This window comes from Coenobita brevimanus, chromosome 33 (assembly GCF_032717465.1).
Source record: "Coenobita brevimanus isolate Jiangsu-jjx chromosome 33, ASM3271746v2, whole genome shotgun sequence".
NCBI classification, from domain to species: domain Eukaryota; kingdom Metazoa; phylum Arthropoda; class Malacostraca; order Decapoda; family Coenobitidae; genus Coenobita; species Coenobita brevimanus.
The window spans coordinates 45,545,802-45,567,132 of NC_136986.1; the positions used below are offsets into that span (position 1 = coordinate 45,545,802).

At 41.6% G+C, this 21,331-nt stretch overlaps 1 protein-coding gene across 3 annotated transcripts in view; it reads right to left on the bottom strand.

The window, feature by feature from the left end:
- The window catches only part of RyR (Ryanodine receptor), a 186,570-nt gene that overhangs the window by 49,635 nt on the left and 115,604 nt on the right, over positions 1–21,331 (bottom strand). For all 3 annotated transcript variants that reach the window (XM_080269467.1, XM_080269466.1, XM_080269465.1), the window contains 9 exons: positions 20,739–20,874; positions 19,482–19,727; positions 16,822–17,011; positions 15,676–15,949; positions 14,356–14,535; positions 14,002–14,139; positions 4,468–4,629; positions 3,424–3,648; positions 1,557–1,666 (listed from right to left, as the gene is read on the bottom strand). In XM_080269467.1, coding sequence (XP_080125593.1) covers positions 1,557–1,666; positions 3,424–3,648; positions 4,468–4,629; positions 14,002–14,139; positions 14,356–14,535; positions 15,676–15,949; positions 16,822–17,011; positions 19,482–19,727; positions 20,739–20,874 — 1,661 coding nt within the window. The remainder of the gene's footprint in view (positions 1–1,556; positions 1,667–3,423; positions 3,649–4,467; positions 4,630–14,001; positions 14,140–14,355; positions 14,536–15,675; positions 15,950–16,821; positions 17,012–19,481; positions 19,728–20,738; positions 20,875–21,331) is intronic.

The following is a 21,331-nucleotide window of genomic DNA, read 5'->3' on the forward strand; positions in this document are numbered from 1 at the left end:
GTGTGGTAATGTGTGGTGTGGCAGTATAAGGTATGGTAGTGTGTGGTGTGGCAGTGTAAAGTATAGCAGTGTGTGGTGTAACAGCATGAAATATGGCTGGATGATGTGCTCTATTACACAGTGAGACTTTATAACATCTTGTACTGGCATCCCTCGCTGGCAGACCATGGAAAACATGGAATGAGGTCCTGACAAAAAACCTTGGAGACGGGGGACTTAACCTGAATGCTGTGCAAAAACCCACACAGCTTGGACAGCTAGCATTAGGTGAAAAAATAGGCTGACTCAGGCAAGCATCAATTACCTGAAATTTTCCTCTCCATTATAAAAGCCCCGATTTTCCATAAACTGAACAGATGTGCCTTTCTTTGAAGCTCTGGGGAATTGATTCTTTTAGTGCTGCCAATGAGTAACTGTGAGAGAATAGGGAACAGACAGAAGGAATATGCATTATCCCTACCAAAGGATGGGGAAGAGAGAGAGAGAGGGCGGTATACATATAACACCACCACACTCAAACATTCCCACTCAGTTTCATTTAACTTCACACTCGACCAATGCCCACTTTGATGCAACAAGTCTACAGGTTATAAAACATACTATACATAACTATGTAACCTGCAGCCATATTATTAAAACTGAAAGTGCAAAGGTGTATATCATGATCATCATAACCCCTCAATCCTTATTCCAGCCAAAAAAGATGGCTTGAAATTAAGATGTGCACTGTCTAATCACTTTTCAGAGGGTGCTGGAGAGCAGAGCCTTCACCTGGTGGCACTGTTATAATTGGTTGGTTCTATAGCCTGATTGTACAAACTCAACTCCCTCCCTATTCCCTTGACAGGACGATGGTGGACTGTGGGAAGAGGGCATCTTCAGCCTCCAGTCGATCAGGTTCATATTCAGATGACCCTGAGGTTGCAACTACCACTAATAAAGTACTGAAATACTTTTCAGAGGCAGGATACGTCCCACCCAATAACATAACATTAAAGGATAGGAAATGTCGGTTTGAAGTTGGAGCGAATAATATTACAGACATTATTATCTTATCTGTTTTTTTTTGCAAGTACTGATAACCTTCCCTCCAGTCCAGTACCTTGACCGAGCAATATCATCATTTATGTCCACTCTATTAGTACATGAACTGGAAAAGAATTGGCAATGCTTGTTAAGTTGTGGAATGAACAAATGTTACCTACATCAATAATACTGCATTCATTACTATCACTCAGGCCACTCATTGGATGCTGATGGGCATCTATAATGCATCAGATCACTCCTGGAAACAGCTCCCGAATGCCAGCACACGACTGATGTCCAAAACAGTCCAATAAATGACCATCAGAAACTGGCAACTTATATACACCTTCACCTTATCAGTTTTCACAATACAGCATTTAAAACAGTACGGAACAGAGGAGAAATGGGGGACACAAAAGGCCTGAAAAATGGTAAGACTGCCAAGAGTGCAAATTGGGCATTGTTCCAGGGTACAAGGTCAAGGTGCGGTGGCCACAACTCCCAGACCTCCAACTCGGGGCCCCAGGTACCTTGGCATCATGTGGAGGGAGGTCTGGCGGAAGCAGGCGATGACTGCACGTTTGCGCTGGATGGACACCACTGAACGCCACACCTCCTTCGATGTCTGGGGGTGGTCGATCTGCGGGCCAGGCAGCCAGGGAGGCAGGCACGATGGAGGCAGGTAGAGGCATAAGTTCAAGTTTTACCATATTTGTGGTCCTGATTCTCAACCTGTTTAAATTAGCCTCACTGGTTTGGGTGGAGGCATGATTATGATTCTTGAGAATTTTATGGGTGTTGAGGCGGGATTATACAACCTTCAGCTCCCTCCCTATCTCCCAGAAGGAGGATGGTGGTCTACAGAAGAGCAACTTCGGCTTGCACTTCCCCAGGTTCACACTCAAATAAACCTGGGCCCCAACAACACAGCCACCATTGAGATTTTTAACATCTAACAATTTTTCAAGGTGACTGAAAATTTTTTTCTTTTTTCCAAATTGTCCTCCACCTCCCTCCATTTCCATGAGACTCTTGAAGCCAAAAGAGTATTTATGGCCTGCATGCGGAGATTTGTTTAAACAACATATGTATGAACTATACTCTTGTCACTTAACTTGGCCTAAAATTGTCATCTTTCCATCTTTAATGCTTACTTATAACAAGAGAGTAGCACTATGATTCCAGTCACCAAAATGTGCTATGGAGTGTAGACTGAGCCATAGCATTTTATTTCTGCCAATGGGCTGTGTGAATTAAGCTGCAAACATATGAAAATATGGGCCAAGTTAAGGTGTGTGAACTATAAGAGTTATAATACATATGAAGCAAAAACTTCATGCCAAATAAATGAACAAAGAATCATAATGCTCTGATGGAAAGATCATGATTTATGGATTAAAATATCATAAGAAAATATCCATAGCAAACATATCATAACTTATATAAATGTATGTATCAAGAGGTCCACTGTCTTGCTCAGTAATAGAGGACTTAGTACGTACAATAAACCTAAGCCAAGATGCATATATACTACATATATTTACAGAGATGCTTTGTGCTTGCATGCAGGGTGGTTATACAGGAAAGAAAGAAGAAAGAAGAGGGAATTAAGGTATGCAATAGAGCTAGAGGAATTTAAACACTGAGAAGTAAGTCAGTCAGGCATATAATAAAGGAATAATATGCAGAGTAGAAAACAACATGTGAATGAAATATACAGGTATATAATACAGGAATGAGTTAACATGCAGAGTGGAAAATGGATAGTGAATGGAAATGTGAAAAAGTTGCAAGGGAAATCTATACACAGAAGTGAGGCAGTCAGGCATAAAATAAAGGAATGAAACATTAGGCCAATTTTAACAGAATGATTAATATGTTAAGCTAAAAGGAATCAGAGTAAGCAGAAAACTGTCTTTGTACCTGGTAAGTACTTTGTAGCTATTAGGGACTGTGGGTTAATGAGGGGAAAGGCAGGACATGACAATGCTGGAAAAGTGTCAGACACAGAGATGCAACAAGGGCAGAATATGAATGGACACATTAGACAAGTGCAAGGCAGAAAAGATGGATGAGAAAGGAAAAGAACAAGTATAAGACACCACTTTGTCCACTGTGATAAGTGGCATACAAAAGAACAGGAGAGAACAAACATGAACACACACTAAGGACAGGATCAGTAAGAAGAGAACAAGAAGATACCGTATAATCATGACAGGCTTAGGTGAGAGATGCAGACAGGAACTCACAATATGCAGCCTGTCATGTGTTTTGACCATTAAGTGATATACAAAAGGAGAAGAACACAACATGAGAGGATGCAGAACACTTTTGGAACGATGAATGACCAATTAAGGTCGTGAACAAGACCAACACACAATGAGGCCCATAACTCACAATATGCAGGCCGTAGAGGACTTTGGCCATGGCAACGATGCGGTCAACGGTGTCATCAACAGTTGGCATCAACTTCTTTTCGTCATCATACTCCCGAGGGGTCCGACCCCCACCCAGACGGGAGTAGAGGGTGTGCTGCCAGTTCATGGAGTCACTCGGGTCGTACTTGTCAGGGAGGGTCAGCTGTGTCTTGGCAAACTCCAGAATTTCTGACTCTGACACTTTCTGGGGAGGTATGAGAGACAGCAGAGTAGAGGGGTTCATGAGACACAAAAACAGAGTAAAGCAGAAAATATGAAAGAGCAGACAGAACAAAGGATGGGGAATAGAGTAGTTGCCAGTTCATGGTGTAACTCAGATCGTACTTGTTGGAATGGGTCAGTTAGATCATGGCAAACTCCAGGTTTCCTGACTCTGAAACTTTCTGTAAGGCAAAAGAAGTGTTGTATCAATTTCTGTCAATGTACCACTGGCAATACTGCCCACTGCATTAACAATGTGAATGAAAGTGCTGTACAGTTATATGTAATTCTGTATAAGAGAGGAGCAAACAAATTTACGAGAGGATCATTATCACATTCCTGGTCTCCCTCCCTCCCTATTTAAAGATGGAGTGATGAAGGGTGTAAGAGAGCAAGAAAACACCTGATGGAGGGAGAACTGTCAACACTGAAAAGGGCCACACTCTTTCACTCACCATTCAAGCCTCTGCAATCATGACACCACCTCACAGACAAAACCAACCACACTTACTTGCTTCACATTAGCGTACTGCAAGTATTTACATATGAACTTTAAAGATAGAGGGATGGGAAATACAAAAGAGCAAACTCAATGGGCAGGAAAACTGATAAGGGTACAAGAGCAACAACCAGATTCTCACTCTCTGGGCTATGAAACAATACCTCTACCTCTAATGGAGAAAGAATAGTAAAAAAGTAAGAAGGCATCCCTTTCCGGCACCAGAAGCAACTTAAAAGACATGATGGGCAGTGACAGTGTGAGACTAACTAAATCAACAGATCTAGGGGTAACAGTGCTTACCGCCAAGAACTTCTCCTTGCAGTGCTGGACCAACTCCTGCTGTCTGCCAGCAAACAAATTGAGTCCCACTGGCAGCAGACGTTTCAGACACGCCACCATCAGTGATGATGCCAGCTCCTTGTCCTTGTTGGTTTTCTTGCCACCTGCACGTTTCTTTTTTTTCTGCACACCACAAGGAAGCAAAGTTTTATTAGACTGGGTTGGGTTGGGTTTGATTTGAGCTGAGCTGGGTTGGTTTGATTAAGTTAGGTTGGGTTAGACTTAGGTAAGGTTCAGGCAGGGTAGGTTTGGTTTGAACTGGGTACACACAGCCAATATAGATTAAATTACAGTGTGTTAGGATCAGAGGGGTTTATCTATGGACACTACTGTATGTGATATAGGAGGCTTTGTAGCACCTCTTCCCTAGTGATCTATTTTGCAAATTATACCTTAATGTTCTTCCATATGTTATGTATACTGCTTTAAAATAACCACAGGCTGCACCAGTAATACACATAAAGATAAGCTGTAACGTGCAGAATGATAGTCAAGGAAGAATTACACCTTAATATTCTTTTGTATATTATCTATATTGTCTTAAAATCAATACTGTATATCATCCATCATTAACACATAAGAGGATAAGTTGTAATGTGAAGAATAAAACACACCTTAACCCCCCGAGGCACAAAGATGCGATTTGCGTTCTTTGGGTGTTTCATGGTAAAAGCACAGAGATGCGAACTGAGTCCCAAAGCAGGAAAATAATTGCCAAAATCAAGTTTTTGGCCGATTTGCATCAAAATTTGGCGCATCCTTGCAGGCCAGTCTAGCGTCCAAAGTAAATACTTGGCAACACTGTTGGACCTGGCATGGGGCAGTGCATATCAGTAATCCACAGTATCTCGTCACCAGACGGGCCATAAGGTAGCGCTCCGTCCGTCATCCCTTTAAACCCCTCTGTTTTCCCCATCCCACCCAAGGCAGAAGCAACAACTGAAATATCGTTATTGTATAGTGTTTGTGACAATATTGTGAAGTGATTTTGTCTATGGAACATACATATATTGTTTGTAGAGCACTGGCACTATTATCAGCTGTTAGACCTAGGGCAGGAGTTGTGCTTGTTAAACTGGGGTTTCCTACTGTGCTTCACCCTGCCCCAAATGATGTATTTTACTTATACAGAGAAGCCAATGCTTATACTGAGTGAAACATATAGTGCCTGAATTAGTAGTGAAATAACTAACCTACCTTAGCAGGCGTTGCATACGCCATACAGATATGCTGTAGTCGGGAAGGAACAGGCGTCATGTACGCCATAGTTGGGAAGGGAATAATGGAGGAGGTTGGGATGGTATCATTGTGATAGTGATATTATTGTCTATGGTTTAGTGTGAAATATACATATATAGTGCACACACACACACACACATACATACACTACATAACTCCTCATCTTTAAACCCCTCCAGGTCCTGCCAGCAGTTCAACACCTCTGGAGGAAGTGAGTTATCTGTATTTTGTTGATTCGTATACTGACCTATTTCTATATTTTACACAAATAAGTATTGTTTTTTACATACACATGTAAGATGGAAATAAGTACAGCTTCAGTATCAGTAGCTAGCAAAAAGACTAGTGGTCATGTCGAGTTTCTGAGAGCACAATAAAAAGGCTTATGATATTTTACATGTATACTCTGAATAAAACAAAATAAACCTTGCAAGTAAAATATCATATGTTGGTGTGGGTGAGGCAGGAAAAATTGGCAGCGCACCAGGAGTTATATTGTTCTTTATCATCCATTTACTCGAAAAGTATTGGACGTATCGATTTCCTGAAAGAACTATGATACAGAGCATAAAATTCTACGTATGTACATGAAATAACAATGTAACATCTTTGACCAAAATCGTTGTTACATAGGCGGGAATATAACAGTTACTGTGCGTGCATCACTAAAGGGCAGCACATGCATGGATACCCAGTAATTTTATGCGATTTACTCAGAAACTATGAGGCACATGGAAAATCTGTGGATACCATGAGAGAGCCAATGAAATTCTACACAAGATGATGAAATAAAAACATAACCTCCACAAGAAAACTTTTGTGCTAGAGTGCTGTGAACAAAAAATCAGTTCCCTGTAGGAAATTACTTTTAGTTTTTAGCTATTTCCTCAAAAGCTAAAAATCATATCAAAAAGCCGCAAACTTTACTAGAAAGCTGATGAAACTCTCTTTCTAAACATCTAATAACAATTTTTTTGTATGATGGAAAATGTTCGAGCTATATGTTGGGAAGTGAGATTGACGTTTCAAAATGTTTATTCACATCGGCCTAATGTACTTCTATTTGTGTGTGTGTGTGTGTGTGTGTGTGTGTGTGTGTGTGTTTTTTTGCTACAACAAATATTGATGAATAAGATGATGTAGTTTTTATGGAGTGGAGAGGTATACTGTATGAGAGAGGTGGGTGTGAGTTGGGAGCAGGGCAGTGAAACGTCGGGGGACAGGGCGATGTGGAAGAGATTTGTTTGCGGCTATCCCAAACGGGAGTAAGGCATCTGGCAATAGACAGATAGACAGATAGTGTTTATGGCAATATATATATGTTTGGGTGGAGAAAATAAGGCAAGAATACATGTTTTCGTAGGCACACGGGGAGGCTGGTGGAGAGGCGGATGGAATAAAATCGTGAACCAGCAAACTTACTGAAACTTATCATGCGCGAGAGGGTTAATTTGTATGTTATCTATATGACTTTCAAATTAACTGTCTGCATCACTTGTATGTTTTCTATACTGTTTTAAAATCAACATAGTCCATAGCAAAAACAAATATGAGTATGGGCTATAATGTTCACAATAAATCATTAAAGTAGAGGTGTTAATAAATCACTGAAGCCAATCAGAACACCCTCCCATGCTAGGTGACTCTGAAATGAGACTGGTCACACAGGTTAACAGAGGCTGGCTTTAGTCTGGCTCAGTTCGTCAGAGTAAGTTGGATTTGAATTTACAGAAAGTTGGGTTACACTAGGTATGAGGAGTAAATTTTGAGTGTGCATCATTACAATCTTTAGCTTTTTGAGAAATATTTTGGTTCTTTCTGTGTACACACACACACACACACACAGCCAACTCATTATAATCAACATATGATAAATATTGAAAGAAACTACTGTACTGTACATAAATTTTCACACAACATCCAAAACACAGCCAAAAAATTATACAATACACAACACAGATTGCATATGGGTGAATAATACAAAATATGCATTTTACATACACTTAATACAGCCATAATTATACAACTAAGTGCAAAATTGTGAAAAATACAAGATGAAAAATGTGACATAACACCAAAAATGAACTGAAGGTGCAAGGTAGAGAAATTAACTGGGGGTGTTTAGCAGGCAAATGCTTTGCTAGATACAGCGATACTGGCTGACTCTCTTACATTCTTCCTTGATTTAGCACTCCTCTGATTATTTGCTCTGTCCCCTCCACTCTCTCTTTCTCACTTTTTATTCTATTACAGTGTTCCTCCCTCCAATACAGTAACTTTCACTCCTTCCTCCCTTTTCTTTCCTCATCTCTTCATTCCCTCTTGCTTCCAGTTTTCCCTCATTCTCTTTACTCACTCTCTCTCACAGTCTCTCTCTCTCCCCCCCTCTCTCTCATTCCTTTCTTCTTTCAGCATATCTTCTTCAATTTCTTTACAATGGGTAGAGCATTTAATGTAGTTAAAAACAGCACAAACCCTCCTCAACATATTTTTAAAAATCTGTGGGGGAAAAAGGATTTATAAAAAAATTCTCTCAAATCTGAAAACACATCGAACATCAAAATCTCTAAAGACAATTCACTATTCTACTTTTTCCAAACAGCTGCAATAACCTGCAACAACAAATAGTACATTGCATAAAAAATTCCAAACATCATGGTGAACAGTGCAATGCAGGGTTTTTCTGTTGCTAGTGTATACAAAGAAGATGCTGGCTGTTACAGAAAGCATGCAAGAAACTTCAGGCTATTTTTGGACTAATGTAATAGTAGTAGTTGTAGTAGTAGTAGTAGCTGCAACCCCTGGCTTATCTGAAATGTGAACCGTGTGGATTGCAAGCTGATGCAGCCCCTCAGCCCACCATGCTCCTTTTGGGGCACTAGGAGGGAGATTAGGGATGCACTGGGAGGGAGATGAGGAAGGCACTGAGAAGGGAAATGAGGGATGTATTAGGAAGCAGATGAGGGAGGCACCGGGAAGGAAAATGAATCGAGGGATGGACTGGGAAGGGAGATGAAGGCACTGGGAAGGGATATGAGGGAGGTACTGGTGAGAGATGAGGGAGGTACTGGTAAGAGATGAGGGAGGTACTGGTGAGAGAGATGAGGGAGGCACTGGGGAGGGAGATGAGGAATGCTTGTTATAATTGTGCCACCATGTGAAGGCCTTCCTCTTGAGTACCAGGGACCTATGCTGATAATGCATTTATTACTCAAAAATTAGGCCAAGAATAACCTCCTGAAGTCTGTCACATATTTTCTGGGTCAGCCTATATATATACAGTACTGCACTATATAAAGCCATGATTTAACCACAATGCTATCAATATGCAATGGCTGCCTTGGAAAACTCTGCTAAGTTTTCAATCAATGGGGTGTTTTAAATATCAGTGCCAGAGCAGAGCATCACTGAGTTCTGTGTCAGCCACATACTACCTATCATTCAATCTTTTCTTTCTTGCCCCATATGATACAAAGGGAACTGGGGCTCGGTTACCCAGCCATGATACTTAAAGTGAGGGTGTAGAGTCACTTGCCCAAGAATGCCATAGTGTGAGCAATAAGCTCCAACCACCCTTCAGACCTTTAGGCCTAATTATACAAACATCCCTGAGCAACTTCCCTATCCCTTCAAAAGGGGATGGTGGAATGCTGGGTGGGAAAGCTTCAGCATGCAGTCCACTGGGCTCATGTTGTAGATGAACATGGGGCTAACTCAACAAACAGTACTACCGTATTATCCCTGTCTGTAAAAAGGGTTGCCCCTTTGTAGGATAAGAGACTCCCACAGCCGAAAAAAACAGCAATGTGACCTGATGCCCTTCAAACAGTCCACATGATTGTCATATAGCTTTTTGTATGGGGGGGACTTCTTTACTAAGCACTTGGCTCTGGCTGACATCCTTTTTTGTTTGTTCTTGCTCCCTGCTCTGACCTGAATAAATCTGATAGGAGATAGCAAGAATACAAGACAGTTCATAATATAATGCTTCTCATTCACTCTGCTGGGCAGTTTGTCATGTGTTGTGGGAATGGCCCAATCAGCATTATCAATGTCTATCCTGCATCATTTATTCATTTCCTATTTTAACTAACATACTCATGCCCACATCAGTATATTGAACCATCCCTGCAACACACAAACTACTGCCAGGTGAGTTTCTGTGGACTACCTTGTATGAAGAAAGACATACCAGGCACAATGAGTCAACATCATCAACCTCCCTTTTGTTTCATTTACCTGTCCTCTCATATTTCTGTTCACAGTACTGTATTTGCCATGTACTGTTGCTGAAATATGACACAGAACATTGTACTTTGTGATCTCTTGTCTGGCACCAAAGTTTAAAATAAGGCCCTTTGCTTCACCTTTACATACCCTTAGTACAGCTAGGTGCATGTATGTGCCTGTGAGCACACTGATGGTTGTATGCAAGTGTATTAGTGTCCATCTGTGTAACTTTACAGGCATCCAATAGCAGTCACAGAAATGGACATGTAAACCCCAGCTATGTGTACATATATAGGTCACCCGACATCAGATTCCTCTGTTTAGGATGTGCACTGTATGCGTCTTTGTCTAGTGTGCACGTGGAACATCAATACAGCCACAAAAATACACATGTAAGCCTGGCTTTGTGAATCTGCTGGGTTCATCAGCTTGAACAAGCTTCAGCTTCTCTTGTGCATGGCATGTACATTTTTACCTAAATGTGAGAGATGTACAGACAACTTAAAGGAACAAACAATTAAGCATGGCTGGGATGACTAAATTTCAGTGCCTGTTTATGAACGTGCATTGTGTGTACATTTTATATGACATCATGATGTGTCGTGATGTGCACTATGTGTGTGTGTATGCTTTATAAAAACATCAAAGATCAGGCACATCATACATAGAAGCACGGTTGTGTGTACGCGTGACAGGGATCACCAAATTCCAATGCCTGTTTTATGGCGTGCATGTATGCTTTAAAGATACATCCAAGAACAGGCACATAAAAATGCACATGTAAACCTGGTTGTGTGTACGTACTGGCATGATGTGTATCCCTGTGGGCTGGTATGGTGGGGATGGGGACGAGTGAGACAACATTGTATTTGGACGCAGTTGTAATATTAGGTTAAAAAGAACTGCACCCTCTTGCTGACCCTTCCACTCACTTGAACTCTGGGTAACCAAACAAGCACGTTTTTATCCATTATCAAACATATTTCTGACACATCTTTATCCATTATCAACCATTTTTAGTCATTATTAAATATTTTTCTAACATAACCAAAGTTTTATATAGTAATATTAAGCAGAAAAAACTGCCCCATCTTGCTGACCTTTCCACTCACCTGAATTATGAATACCAAAACATGCACATTTTATCCAATGGTAACTAACAAAGGGCCAACTTGCCTAGTCCCAGGCTCCTATGCTCCTAATGGGGCGGCATAGGATTGGATGATGGATGAAGTACCAAACTAAGCTAACTTGTGATGTAATGAAACAGAATAATGATTATTTGACAGAGAAGAATGATAAGTCAGATGGTTTAGTCTACAGCATACGAGAGAATGTACAGCCAAGTAATACAAGCTACTTCTAGGTCACATCTTGAATCCCTGGCAGTGCATTCTCTTACAGTGCAGAATAAACTATCTCAATATTGTTTCCCCTCTGTCTGAAAATCATTATTATATCTATTATATCAATACTAATTAAGAAAGAACAGCTTCCTCACATATATCTTTCCACTCACCTGCAGTGGCGGATTAAGGGGGGGGCTGACTGGGCTGCAGCCAGGGGCCCCCAGTATTTGGGGGGCCCCCAATTCCTACAGTTTGTCAACAGAACATGTGATACACAAGGTCACCTAAGAGGAATACATGATTGAGGGCCCTCCAGGGGGGCCCCTTCCCAATCCCCCATAACAAACCTTCCCTCAGGTACTCCCCCACGGCTACATTAACAATGTATTTAGGTCTGCATTATATAAAGTAATAAAAATAACAATAGGCCTACATACAACTTAATTGGACCGGTGCATAAAAATAAAATAGTTACCAGTTCAATTACGTTTGAGCTGTGGTTTTCTTTCATCTATCTATCTATCTATATACCTAGGCTGCTTCCCCCAAGGAAAGGGAGGTAGCCGAGACAGGACGACTCACTCTCCATTTACTCATCCATTCAAACACATTTATTCGCATCTTAGCCCCAAAGGGGAGAACGGACAGATCCTCACTGCATCACAACGCACAAGGGTCAACTGCGCAATGCAATCAGTGACATCCACAGCAGGGCCCGACAGCAGAACTGGTTTACCCCTGCCACATCATAACAGACCCATCCCCTTACCCGCACCTGACCTGACTAGCTGATCAGACCAAAAGCGGGAGAATATCCCCTCAGGGCTGCGTCATCACTTATTCATTCACAATTTCTCTCCATTTATTTCTGTCATGCACAGCCACTCTTCCTTGCTCAACAGACATCCCTCTCGCATCCAGCGCTCTCTTCACACTGTCCATCCATCCTATTCGTGGTCTTCCTCTCAGTCTTACACCTCTCACATCAGATCTAGTTATCTTTTTCACCAATCGCTCATTATCCATTCTCTCCATATGCCCAAACCATTGCAACACCCTCTGCTCAACTCTACCAGCCATCTCCCGAACAACTCCAGTTCTCCTTCGCACTTCATCATTTCGCACTCGATCCATACGCGTCACTCCACACATACTCCTCAGACATCTCATCTCCATTACATTCAAACTTTTCATGACTTCGTTATTTTATGCAGATATTTTATAGATATTCAGGATAATTTCTCCTTTTTTATTGAGTTATATTATGTTTAGTACATAATAATTACTATAGTATCTGTGAGACCTAGAAGAGAGAATCTGAATATCATTATTTATAAAGTATAATTTTATTCCTACTCAAATCCTCAAGTCTTTGTTGACATGACACTCTGGTACTCGTGTGTAGTAGAGGGAATCCAAGACCGTCCTAGGCGGCCAAAATAGCAACATTTAGACGTAAGTTTCTCTATTTGATATTTTCATTACTTCTTTTATAAAATGGAGTACCTCAAGCATTATTGTGAACTTTACTAAACGCACATCGGAAAGACAGAACAAAGGTGCAATGCTTCTGCAAGCCGACCTGCCACTTAGCAGCTGTGCAGCATGTTACTGTACAGAGAAAAGAGAAAATTACTCTATCACTATTCCTCACTATGGTGCTATCGATAGGAAGTTCCAGTTTAGGTTTTGTGTTCTATTTACTTAGTTTATTTTTACTAAAGATAATTATCAAGTAGGCCTAATGCCTGACGATTTTTCCCATCAATTTTTATCGTGTTCTTCGAGCTATGAAACACGGAAAGATAAGGTAATTGTAAAAGCATATACCGGTAGTACCTAGTTTGGTATTGTTAGGTTCATTTTAATAGGCTCAGTAAACCTAATTACCTCCGCCAACGAAGTTGGAGGGGTTATGTTTCCACCCGTTGGTTTGTTTGTATGTTTGTCTGTCTGAACAAAATTACTCAAAAACGCGTGGGCCGATTCTTACGAAGTTTTGCATATAGACCCTTTTGGAAGAGCTTTTCATAACTCCAAGATTTTTATTATTCACAGGCATGTCTGGTCCATAACACCTACGAAAATGAGGGATGACTACTGCCCTTCTCTACACCTTTACATTCATTACCTGACAAATTAACAGACCCTCAACAAGCCACTTGGCCTCCCTCACATCATCCCCCTCCCCTCCCCTGATCCAACCCCCATAACCTACCTTAACCCTTACCCCACCCAAAAAAGTTCCCTTTGGAGCCCAGGGGCCCAAAGCCAGGCTACCACACTCCAGAACATTTAAGGGTAGGAGGCTACCTTACACCCCACATAAGTTCCCAGGTTATGGCACAAGTCTGATGATCTGAATTTTATTAAAACAGACTTTACTGATCTGCAAGACTCAAGAACATGCGATAAAAACACTGCCATTACTACCATCACTCCAGTTCCTAATAAGACACCCCTAGCAGGCATTCAATATGGATGGTAAGTACTGGTGCTGATATGGTGTCACACGAAGCTGTATGGCTTGTAGAAGGACGATTGGGCCATGAAGAATGGACTGTCAAGTCCATGCCCAGAATCTGACACATAATGAATGAATAATTAAATACATAAATATCAACCTGGACATCCTTACTAATAATAATATCAATAATAAAAGAGAAACTCAACCTACCTTGACCTTGCCACCACCGCTAGACACAGGGTCAGGTCCAGTTGTGACTCTGTTTCTGGAGGAGGCCGTGGGCATGATCAGGGTCATGTTGTCAATCTCATTCAGGCTGATGTAGTTGGTCTCTTCACGGCGGAAGTACTGTACAGTGAAGAAAGACAAAGAGTTTACTGATGAAGAGAGACAGCGATGGAGATGGCGATAGATTGATAGACAGAGAGCTACAACCTGTAAGACCGAATATGGAAATCCTTCATCAGTAGTATACCCATCTTTATCAAGAGAGACAGAAGCAAAACATGAGCAAGGATAAGAGGCTATGAGAGGCAGACAGAGTGAGAGAGAATAATAAATTACCTGTGAGTTAGACCAAATATGGAAGATCTGCGCCACTCTGTTATAGACATCCTCAGCCTCGGGTATGTCATTCTTGAGCCAATAATTCCTGTGTTGGTCCACATACTTGATCAGCAACGGGTAGAAAGCATATATATCACGTGTCAGAAGCTGCCACTCCTCTTGCAGCTGGCTCTCAACCTGGGGATCATAGCAGCCAGAGAGATTAGGCTTTTGAGAGTTTTGCTCCATTAGTTTGGGTCTGGTTAGATAACATGTGCATTGGTGGGCTAAGCTGGGTTAGGTCTGGTCATTTTAGCTGGCTTGGTTTGGTCTTAGCTTAATCTTAGTTGGGCTAATTCCATAATGAAGCCTCTCAGGATTTATTGTCTAAAACGCTACATATCCATTCTATTTCTAGATAAGGCTCCTCTAGATCCTAAGCATTCCAGCTGATGGACATATCTCTGATGTATAGCAGTTAACCACACTGCCAAGACACTTAAAATACCTTTGGAGACAACAAACATCTCCGTTCACTCTAGCAACCTCATACATGCTAGGCTCCAGCAATGTTTCTGACCACCTTCCTTAGCCCCACTCAGATAAAGGTATTCTTTATTCCCAGACTGGCTTCCCTTTGGAATTAGCTTCTCCAGATTAGTTTCCCCCCAAACTTCAACCAACAACAATTCAAGTCCAACTGTTGCAGATTTCTTATGAATGGAGGATTCCTGTAAGTCTAGAGTATAGATTTTTATTGCCCCTATTCCCCCCCCCCCTTTCCTCTGTTCATCTGCTAAAAAAAAAAGAGGGGTGGTTAGAGTACCAGCAGGTGGAGTTTGATTTTATGGGTTTTCTAGAACAAAGTAAAAGTGGTTTGCATAGATTTTGAGAGTTACTGGATGAAGGGAAAAACCTGGACTCACTGTTCAAGAACTAACCTAAATGAACCACAAGTTCTTTCACTCTACAGCTAATCTCTTGAATTTAAACCAGTGATAAGAAGATAGACTCGATCTGATGGCCTATCAGTACCAAAGTTTGAGTCCTGTAGCAGGCAGTTGGCCCCATCCAGCTCAGGTGTTCATTCATTCTTTGTAGGTCGGTGGGTAAAATTATTACCTATGTTTGCACCAGGTGGAGATAACTAATAAACCAGATGATGCACCGGCCATGTGTCCCTGGGTACTGGCTGAATATGCCAGAACAGGTTTAGAGGCCTAAGTTACAGACATGAAGACTGTGGCTAAGTGTTTCATGGCATTTGGTTCCTTGCCAACCTGTCTCTCCAAATATATTCAAATTCCCGTTAAACCAAAACCTTACACAGTAACCCACCTGACTGGTATCCTCAGTGGTGGACTTAAGGAAGCTTTTCAGGTTCTCCTCCTTGTTGAACATGTACTCAGTGCGTTTGTGTACACGGTCTGCCAGGGGCAGGTATGGGTCACGAAGCAGCTCCTCACTGGAGTTGATGATGATCTGTTGCGTGTAGCCAGCAATACGGGTCATCCATGGGGCATTCTCCACACCAACATTGTACATGATTAATCGCAGCACCAACTTCAGCAACTGGTTCATGTGTTCACATGTCACCAGAGACACGTGGTTCCTGTGAGCACAACACACAATTAATGTGAAGCATTCACCTCCCTTGTCTTTCCTGGTGTAGTGACAGTCACCAGAATCACCTTAGCTGAGAGGTGCTATTAAGTGCATAAGCGTGGATGTTTATGCCTGTGGGGTGAAGTCTGGATCCTGGAGGCATGAATGAGTCATGAATGAGTGTGTGGCTCATTTAATTGGACAGCCTTTTGGTTAATTTTTCCTTCTACCAAGTTTTCTCTTGCCCTCTGGGTCCTAACTCATCCCATCCTTTGGTGAGGCAAGGAGATCTGGATGATGATGATCATGAATTCAATACAGGCAGCTTTCATCATCTCTTTCATTTTTATAACGTCTTTGCTGCTACAAGATAATACTCACCTACTCAGTGTGGGTGAGTTCACTGGTAATCTAGCCCCACCAGTTTGGAGAGTTTATCGTACACCAACATTTATATAATAAGTCTCAAAAAGAACTGCAGTTGCTGGTTCATATGTTTCCATGTTACCAGTGACACATGGTGTTGGAATGGGCAGCCCTCATGTGGTAGTACTGACACACTGATAAGGCTCCACTGCTTGGATATAAGAACATCCCTTAATTCTCTCCCTACCCAACAAATGGAAGAGGGTCGACTGCAGGAGAAGGGCAGCTTCAGCCTGCAGTCTACCAGGTTCACATTTTTTATGAACCTGTGGCAACTAACTATTACTACTACTACCACCACTACCAGTGATACAAAGTTCCTGCAACATCAATAGATGACTGAAACAACAATAAAAATATATAAACACCAATAGTTGCTATGCCATAACTCATCCCTCACAGATACAACATAGGTAGGATGAGGTCAATAATGATGATGATGATATGACTCACCCCTCAGAAGGATTAACGTTGTCAGGGCCCTGATTCCACCAGAAAGGCAAGTATGAACACAGCATGGGCAGGATGATGTCAATGATGTGTGGCTGATCCTGATGCTTTGCCTCCTCCTCCACAAACTTCTCAACCTGTTTAATTACTCCCTCCAGTGTTGGCATGGCCGTCTCCATTTTCACAATGATTTCTGCAAGGAGAGGTAAAAGAAATACAGGATTAGAGCTTCACTGGCAAACAATTACATAGCTACAGGGGCAGCCTGGGAGGGCTCTGGCCCTCACAGTCAGACCCTTGACAACTCATTTTAAATTATGGTCTATTTAATGTTTGCATATTGTGCTCTGAAAATTATTTGAAATTATGTTAACGCACTTATATGGTGGGCTTACTGGGCCCCTTCAAAACAGGGTTTGGTCCCATCTTGGTCCTCCAGTCATGGACACCTGGATATGCCACTATTAGTGTATTATGACAAACTCTATGCACTGGCATTAATTTTTTCTTTCAACCTGCATCTGGACACCTGCCAATGCTGGGATGGCCAGCGAAATGACCCACACAGATATCACACATCATCCAGGCCTCTGGAATCCTGGCACCATCTCACAAGAAAATCCATTTGTACTTATAATAGTCTTTGCAATACGTTAGAAGTCCTGTCTTTTGGCACCCTTCAGCACCGAAACATTGATTTTGCTGAAACATTGGCTGCTTTTCTAGTGTGTAATTTTTGTAAACTATAAGCAGTGAATAAAGAATACACAGGGTGTTTTTTGTGCCATTATTTATAGAAAACACAAACTAACTCTAACCAAGGTGTATTTATGCATATGAAGTGTATGTACGGTATGGATGATCTGGTTTGGGCCTGCAAATGTGAGCTTGATTCTGGGCCTGCAAATGAATAGTGAACCCATTCTAGCATTTTTTTTTTTTTTTTTAACCATCCGCAATACTGTACCGTAAATAATCAATACGAAACATATGGTGTATTTATGCATATGAAGTGTATGTATGGATGATATGGGTTGGGAATACAAGCGTGAGCTTGATTCTGCAAACGGAGAATGAATGCATTCTAGCATGTTTTTTTTTTTTTGTCAACCATATGCAATACTGTAAATATTCAGTAGGGAACAAATGGTGTATTTATGTATACCTATGGATGATCTGGGTTGGCACTGCAAGTGTGAGCTTGATTCTGGACCTGCAAATGAAGAATGAATGGATTCTAGCATGTATTTTTTTTTTGGTCAAAAATATGCATTACCATAAATATTCAGTAAGCAACATATGGTGTTTTTTATGATAGAAAAAAAAAAACTTACCTAACCTTGTATTTGCCAATAACGAACAGTTTTAAATTGTGTGCACCTGAAGCATATGCACACATCAACATTGCTAGGCGCTCCTTGTTACGTTTGAAGCCCTTTTCAGCCTTTTCACCAGCCCCAGCCAAAGTTCTCTCAGGCATACTCTTGAAAAATAGGTCAGTCTCGTTTGCATTATAAATTCAGCACAGCAGTAATCCATGCTCTCTGATTAGCTCAGAAAATGTTTGGCTGTAGCATTCGGCAGCATCAGCATCAGCAGACTGGGTTTCACCACTAACATCCAGCTGCCTGATGCCATGCTGTTGTTTAAAATTCCTAAGCCAACCATCTGAGAAGGCACATGGTTCAGTTATTTTCATTTTCTCATAAAACATCTTCGCCTTCTCTGTTATCTCTGGGCCTGACACAGGTTTCCCTTCTGAGCGCTGCACCACAAACCACTTGTATAACACTTCGTCAAGCTCAATCAACTTACGCTTTTTCAAAACTTTTTGTTTGATTGATGAGTCACTCAAACCTTTTGATACAAACCTGAAGAGGACACACTTTTGTTAGTTTATATCATAAATTGTAGAAGAGCTCACACTGAACACTTCATTAATTTCTTTTTTGCAACACCAGCTTCCAATTTTTTCAATAATTCTAGCTTCTGTGAAATGGCAAGCAACTGATACGTGCGTTTCTTCATCACAGAAGAAAGCTGTCCTTTTGGCTGAAGCCATTTTCCAATGCTAAACACCCGAAAAACAGAGTAAAGCCAAGACAAAGTTCACAACGAGTTCACCACACTTTTGAAAGTGACCACTCACAGGAAGAAGTCACGGCCAAATATACACTATAGACTCGTACACACCACTCATACTGTCTCACCCAAGAGTGCTGGTAGCTAGCCAGTAAACCTTACGGGAGGAGTAAAGTCTGTGACATCACATACTGTAGACTTGTACAAACCACTCATACCATCTCACCCAAGAGCACTGGTAACTAGCCAGTGAGCCTTATGGGAGTAGTAAAGTCTGTGCCATCACTACATAAGATGGCTGACAAACACGGCACCCTTTTCTAAACTGCCACGTACCAATACCTGTTGGAAAATGTGCTGAAAAGCCAGAAAACTCACGGAATGGAACTTTTTCTTTAAACTGCCATAAATTCGGATTTCCGAGACATTGGTTGTCAAAAGACAGGACTTTTACTGTATTCCCTAACTCCAAATTCTTTTCTCTTCCTTCATCCACCTCACCTCTCTCCCTCTTTCATTCTTTCCCTTTCTACCCTCCTCCCCTGCCCCACGGCAACCTTCTTCCCCCTCTCTCCACCTACCCTGAGCCTCCAGGGACTGATCAGCAATCCTGTTGTGTATACTCCATGGGTTGTTCTTATTCATCATGGGCTCCAGGAAGGCAACAGGGAAGGTGGCTGCAAATGCCCCCAGGCAGCTTCCGATGGCCGGCCTGTGGCGGTTGATTTCCTTCTTGATAAACGTCTTTCCGCTGTCTAGTGTGAGATCCGTCCCAAGCTGGTACAGAGCTGCCAGGATCTTGTAGCTGGCAACCTGAATTTCATCAACTGTGGAGATGGTGAGTTTGTAATATCTGTAAGTAGTGTATCTATGTCTGTACATCTGATTAGGGCCAGGTCTATTCCAAGCTGGTATAGCATTGTGGGCATTTTTAGCTAACAACATGGAATTTGTCGACTGTGGAGAAGGAATGGTTATGATGCTAAGTGCCAAAATAAGTTCTCTCTCTCTCTCTCTCTGAAAAGCCTAATAAAGTGCTCAAACTGTAACACTAATACAAACAAAGATGCTCATGGCTTCACACAAGAATTACTCACACAGGAAAATATATCAATAAGCTACTTTTCATCATCATATATCATCCACTCCTGTGCTGCCCCATGAAGAGCATAGCAGCCCAGGGCTAGGCATGTTGGTTCTGACATTTAAGATGAGAGTGACCAGCCTCACTCATCCCTGAGTGGCATTACATGAGCAATAAACCCCAACCATCCCTCGGATATAAACCAACACAGGCTCAATGTGGTTGGAGCACCTCAATTACCCACTAAACTACCAGAAACCATTGTTTGGGTATATGGTTACTGCCCAGTGAAGTAAATGGTTTCCTTGTGTACAGGAATCCATGTGTCTTGTCACTCAGTGTAGAGTCACCCGTAGACAGAAGGAAGAGGGAAGAATGAAGGAAAGAAGGACAAAAGTGAAAGGAAGGAAAGAAGGAAGGAAGAGAGGAAAGTTCAGCCACCCGAGTGCAGCACTACATCGAGGAGTGGATGGTGAGCACCCACACCTCCCTCTACTGTAACTCAATTGTGTTTCTATGTCTTAGTGGCATTTTATAAGCAAAGTACCACATAAGAAAACTCTTTGCATTATATGTATACCAGTATTTGTTTTTACTGAATTGTGTGAGCGTTAGCGAGCTTCTGTGCACAAGTAATTCTGCCTGTTACCATAGTTTGCTTGCGCGTTCAGTGGTGGGTGACTGCAAATTCTTAACTTTTAAAGTCTGTACGTATATCAAACTAAATTGTGTGTGTATTTATATAACTACTCACGCAGCAGATCCTGTCCAAATTCGCATGCAGCAGTGTGGTCAAAGAGGGAGGTCAACACAGGCAGCAGGATGGTCTGGATATAGTTGAGGGATGCAGATGTCTTCAGGTGCGTCCCTCGGATGTAGGCATACTTCCCCTGTGTGTGTGTGGGTGGCCATCACTGAGTGGGCCAGTTTAATAAAACTAACTCTCCCTATTATTTGCTTCCCTTTCTCTCTTCTCAGTATCTTTGTATTTTTCCTTCTTTACAGTACTGTATCTCTCCCATCTCCAACATACAATAAATGCAGTGTTCAAGGCAAGTGCAGCAATACTGGTGAATGTAAACATGGATGTGCATATAAACTCTTAGCAGCTGCTTTTCTATCTAAACATGAGACTTATTTATATCCTTCACAAAACCTCTCTCTCTCTTAACATACAGTACTTCCATCCATTTTGCTCCTTAGAACACCCCTCCTTTCTCTCTCTTCTCAAGAACCCACCCTCTCTCTCCTGCTCTTTCACTTCCTATAGACAGCAAATATATTGCCTCTGGTGTCAGACAGAAGAGTGATTCCCAAGAAAGTGATCTGTGGGTCATTATTCCTCTA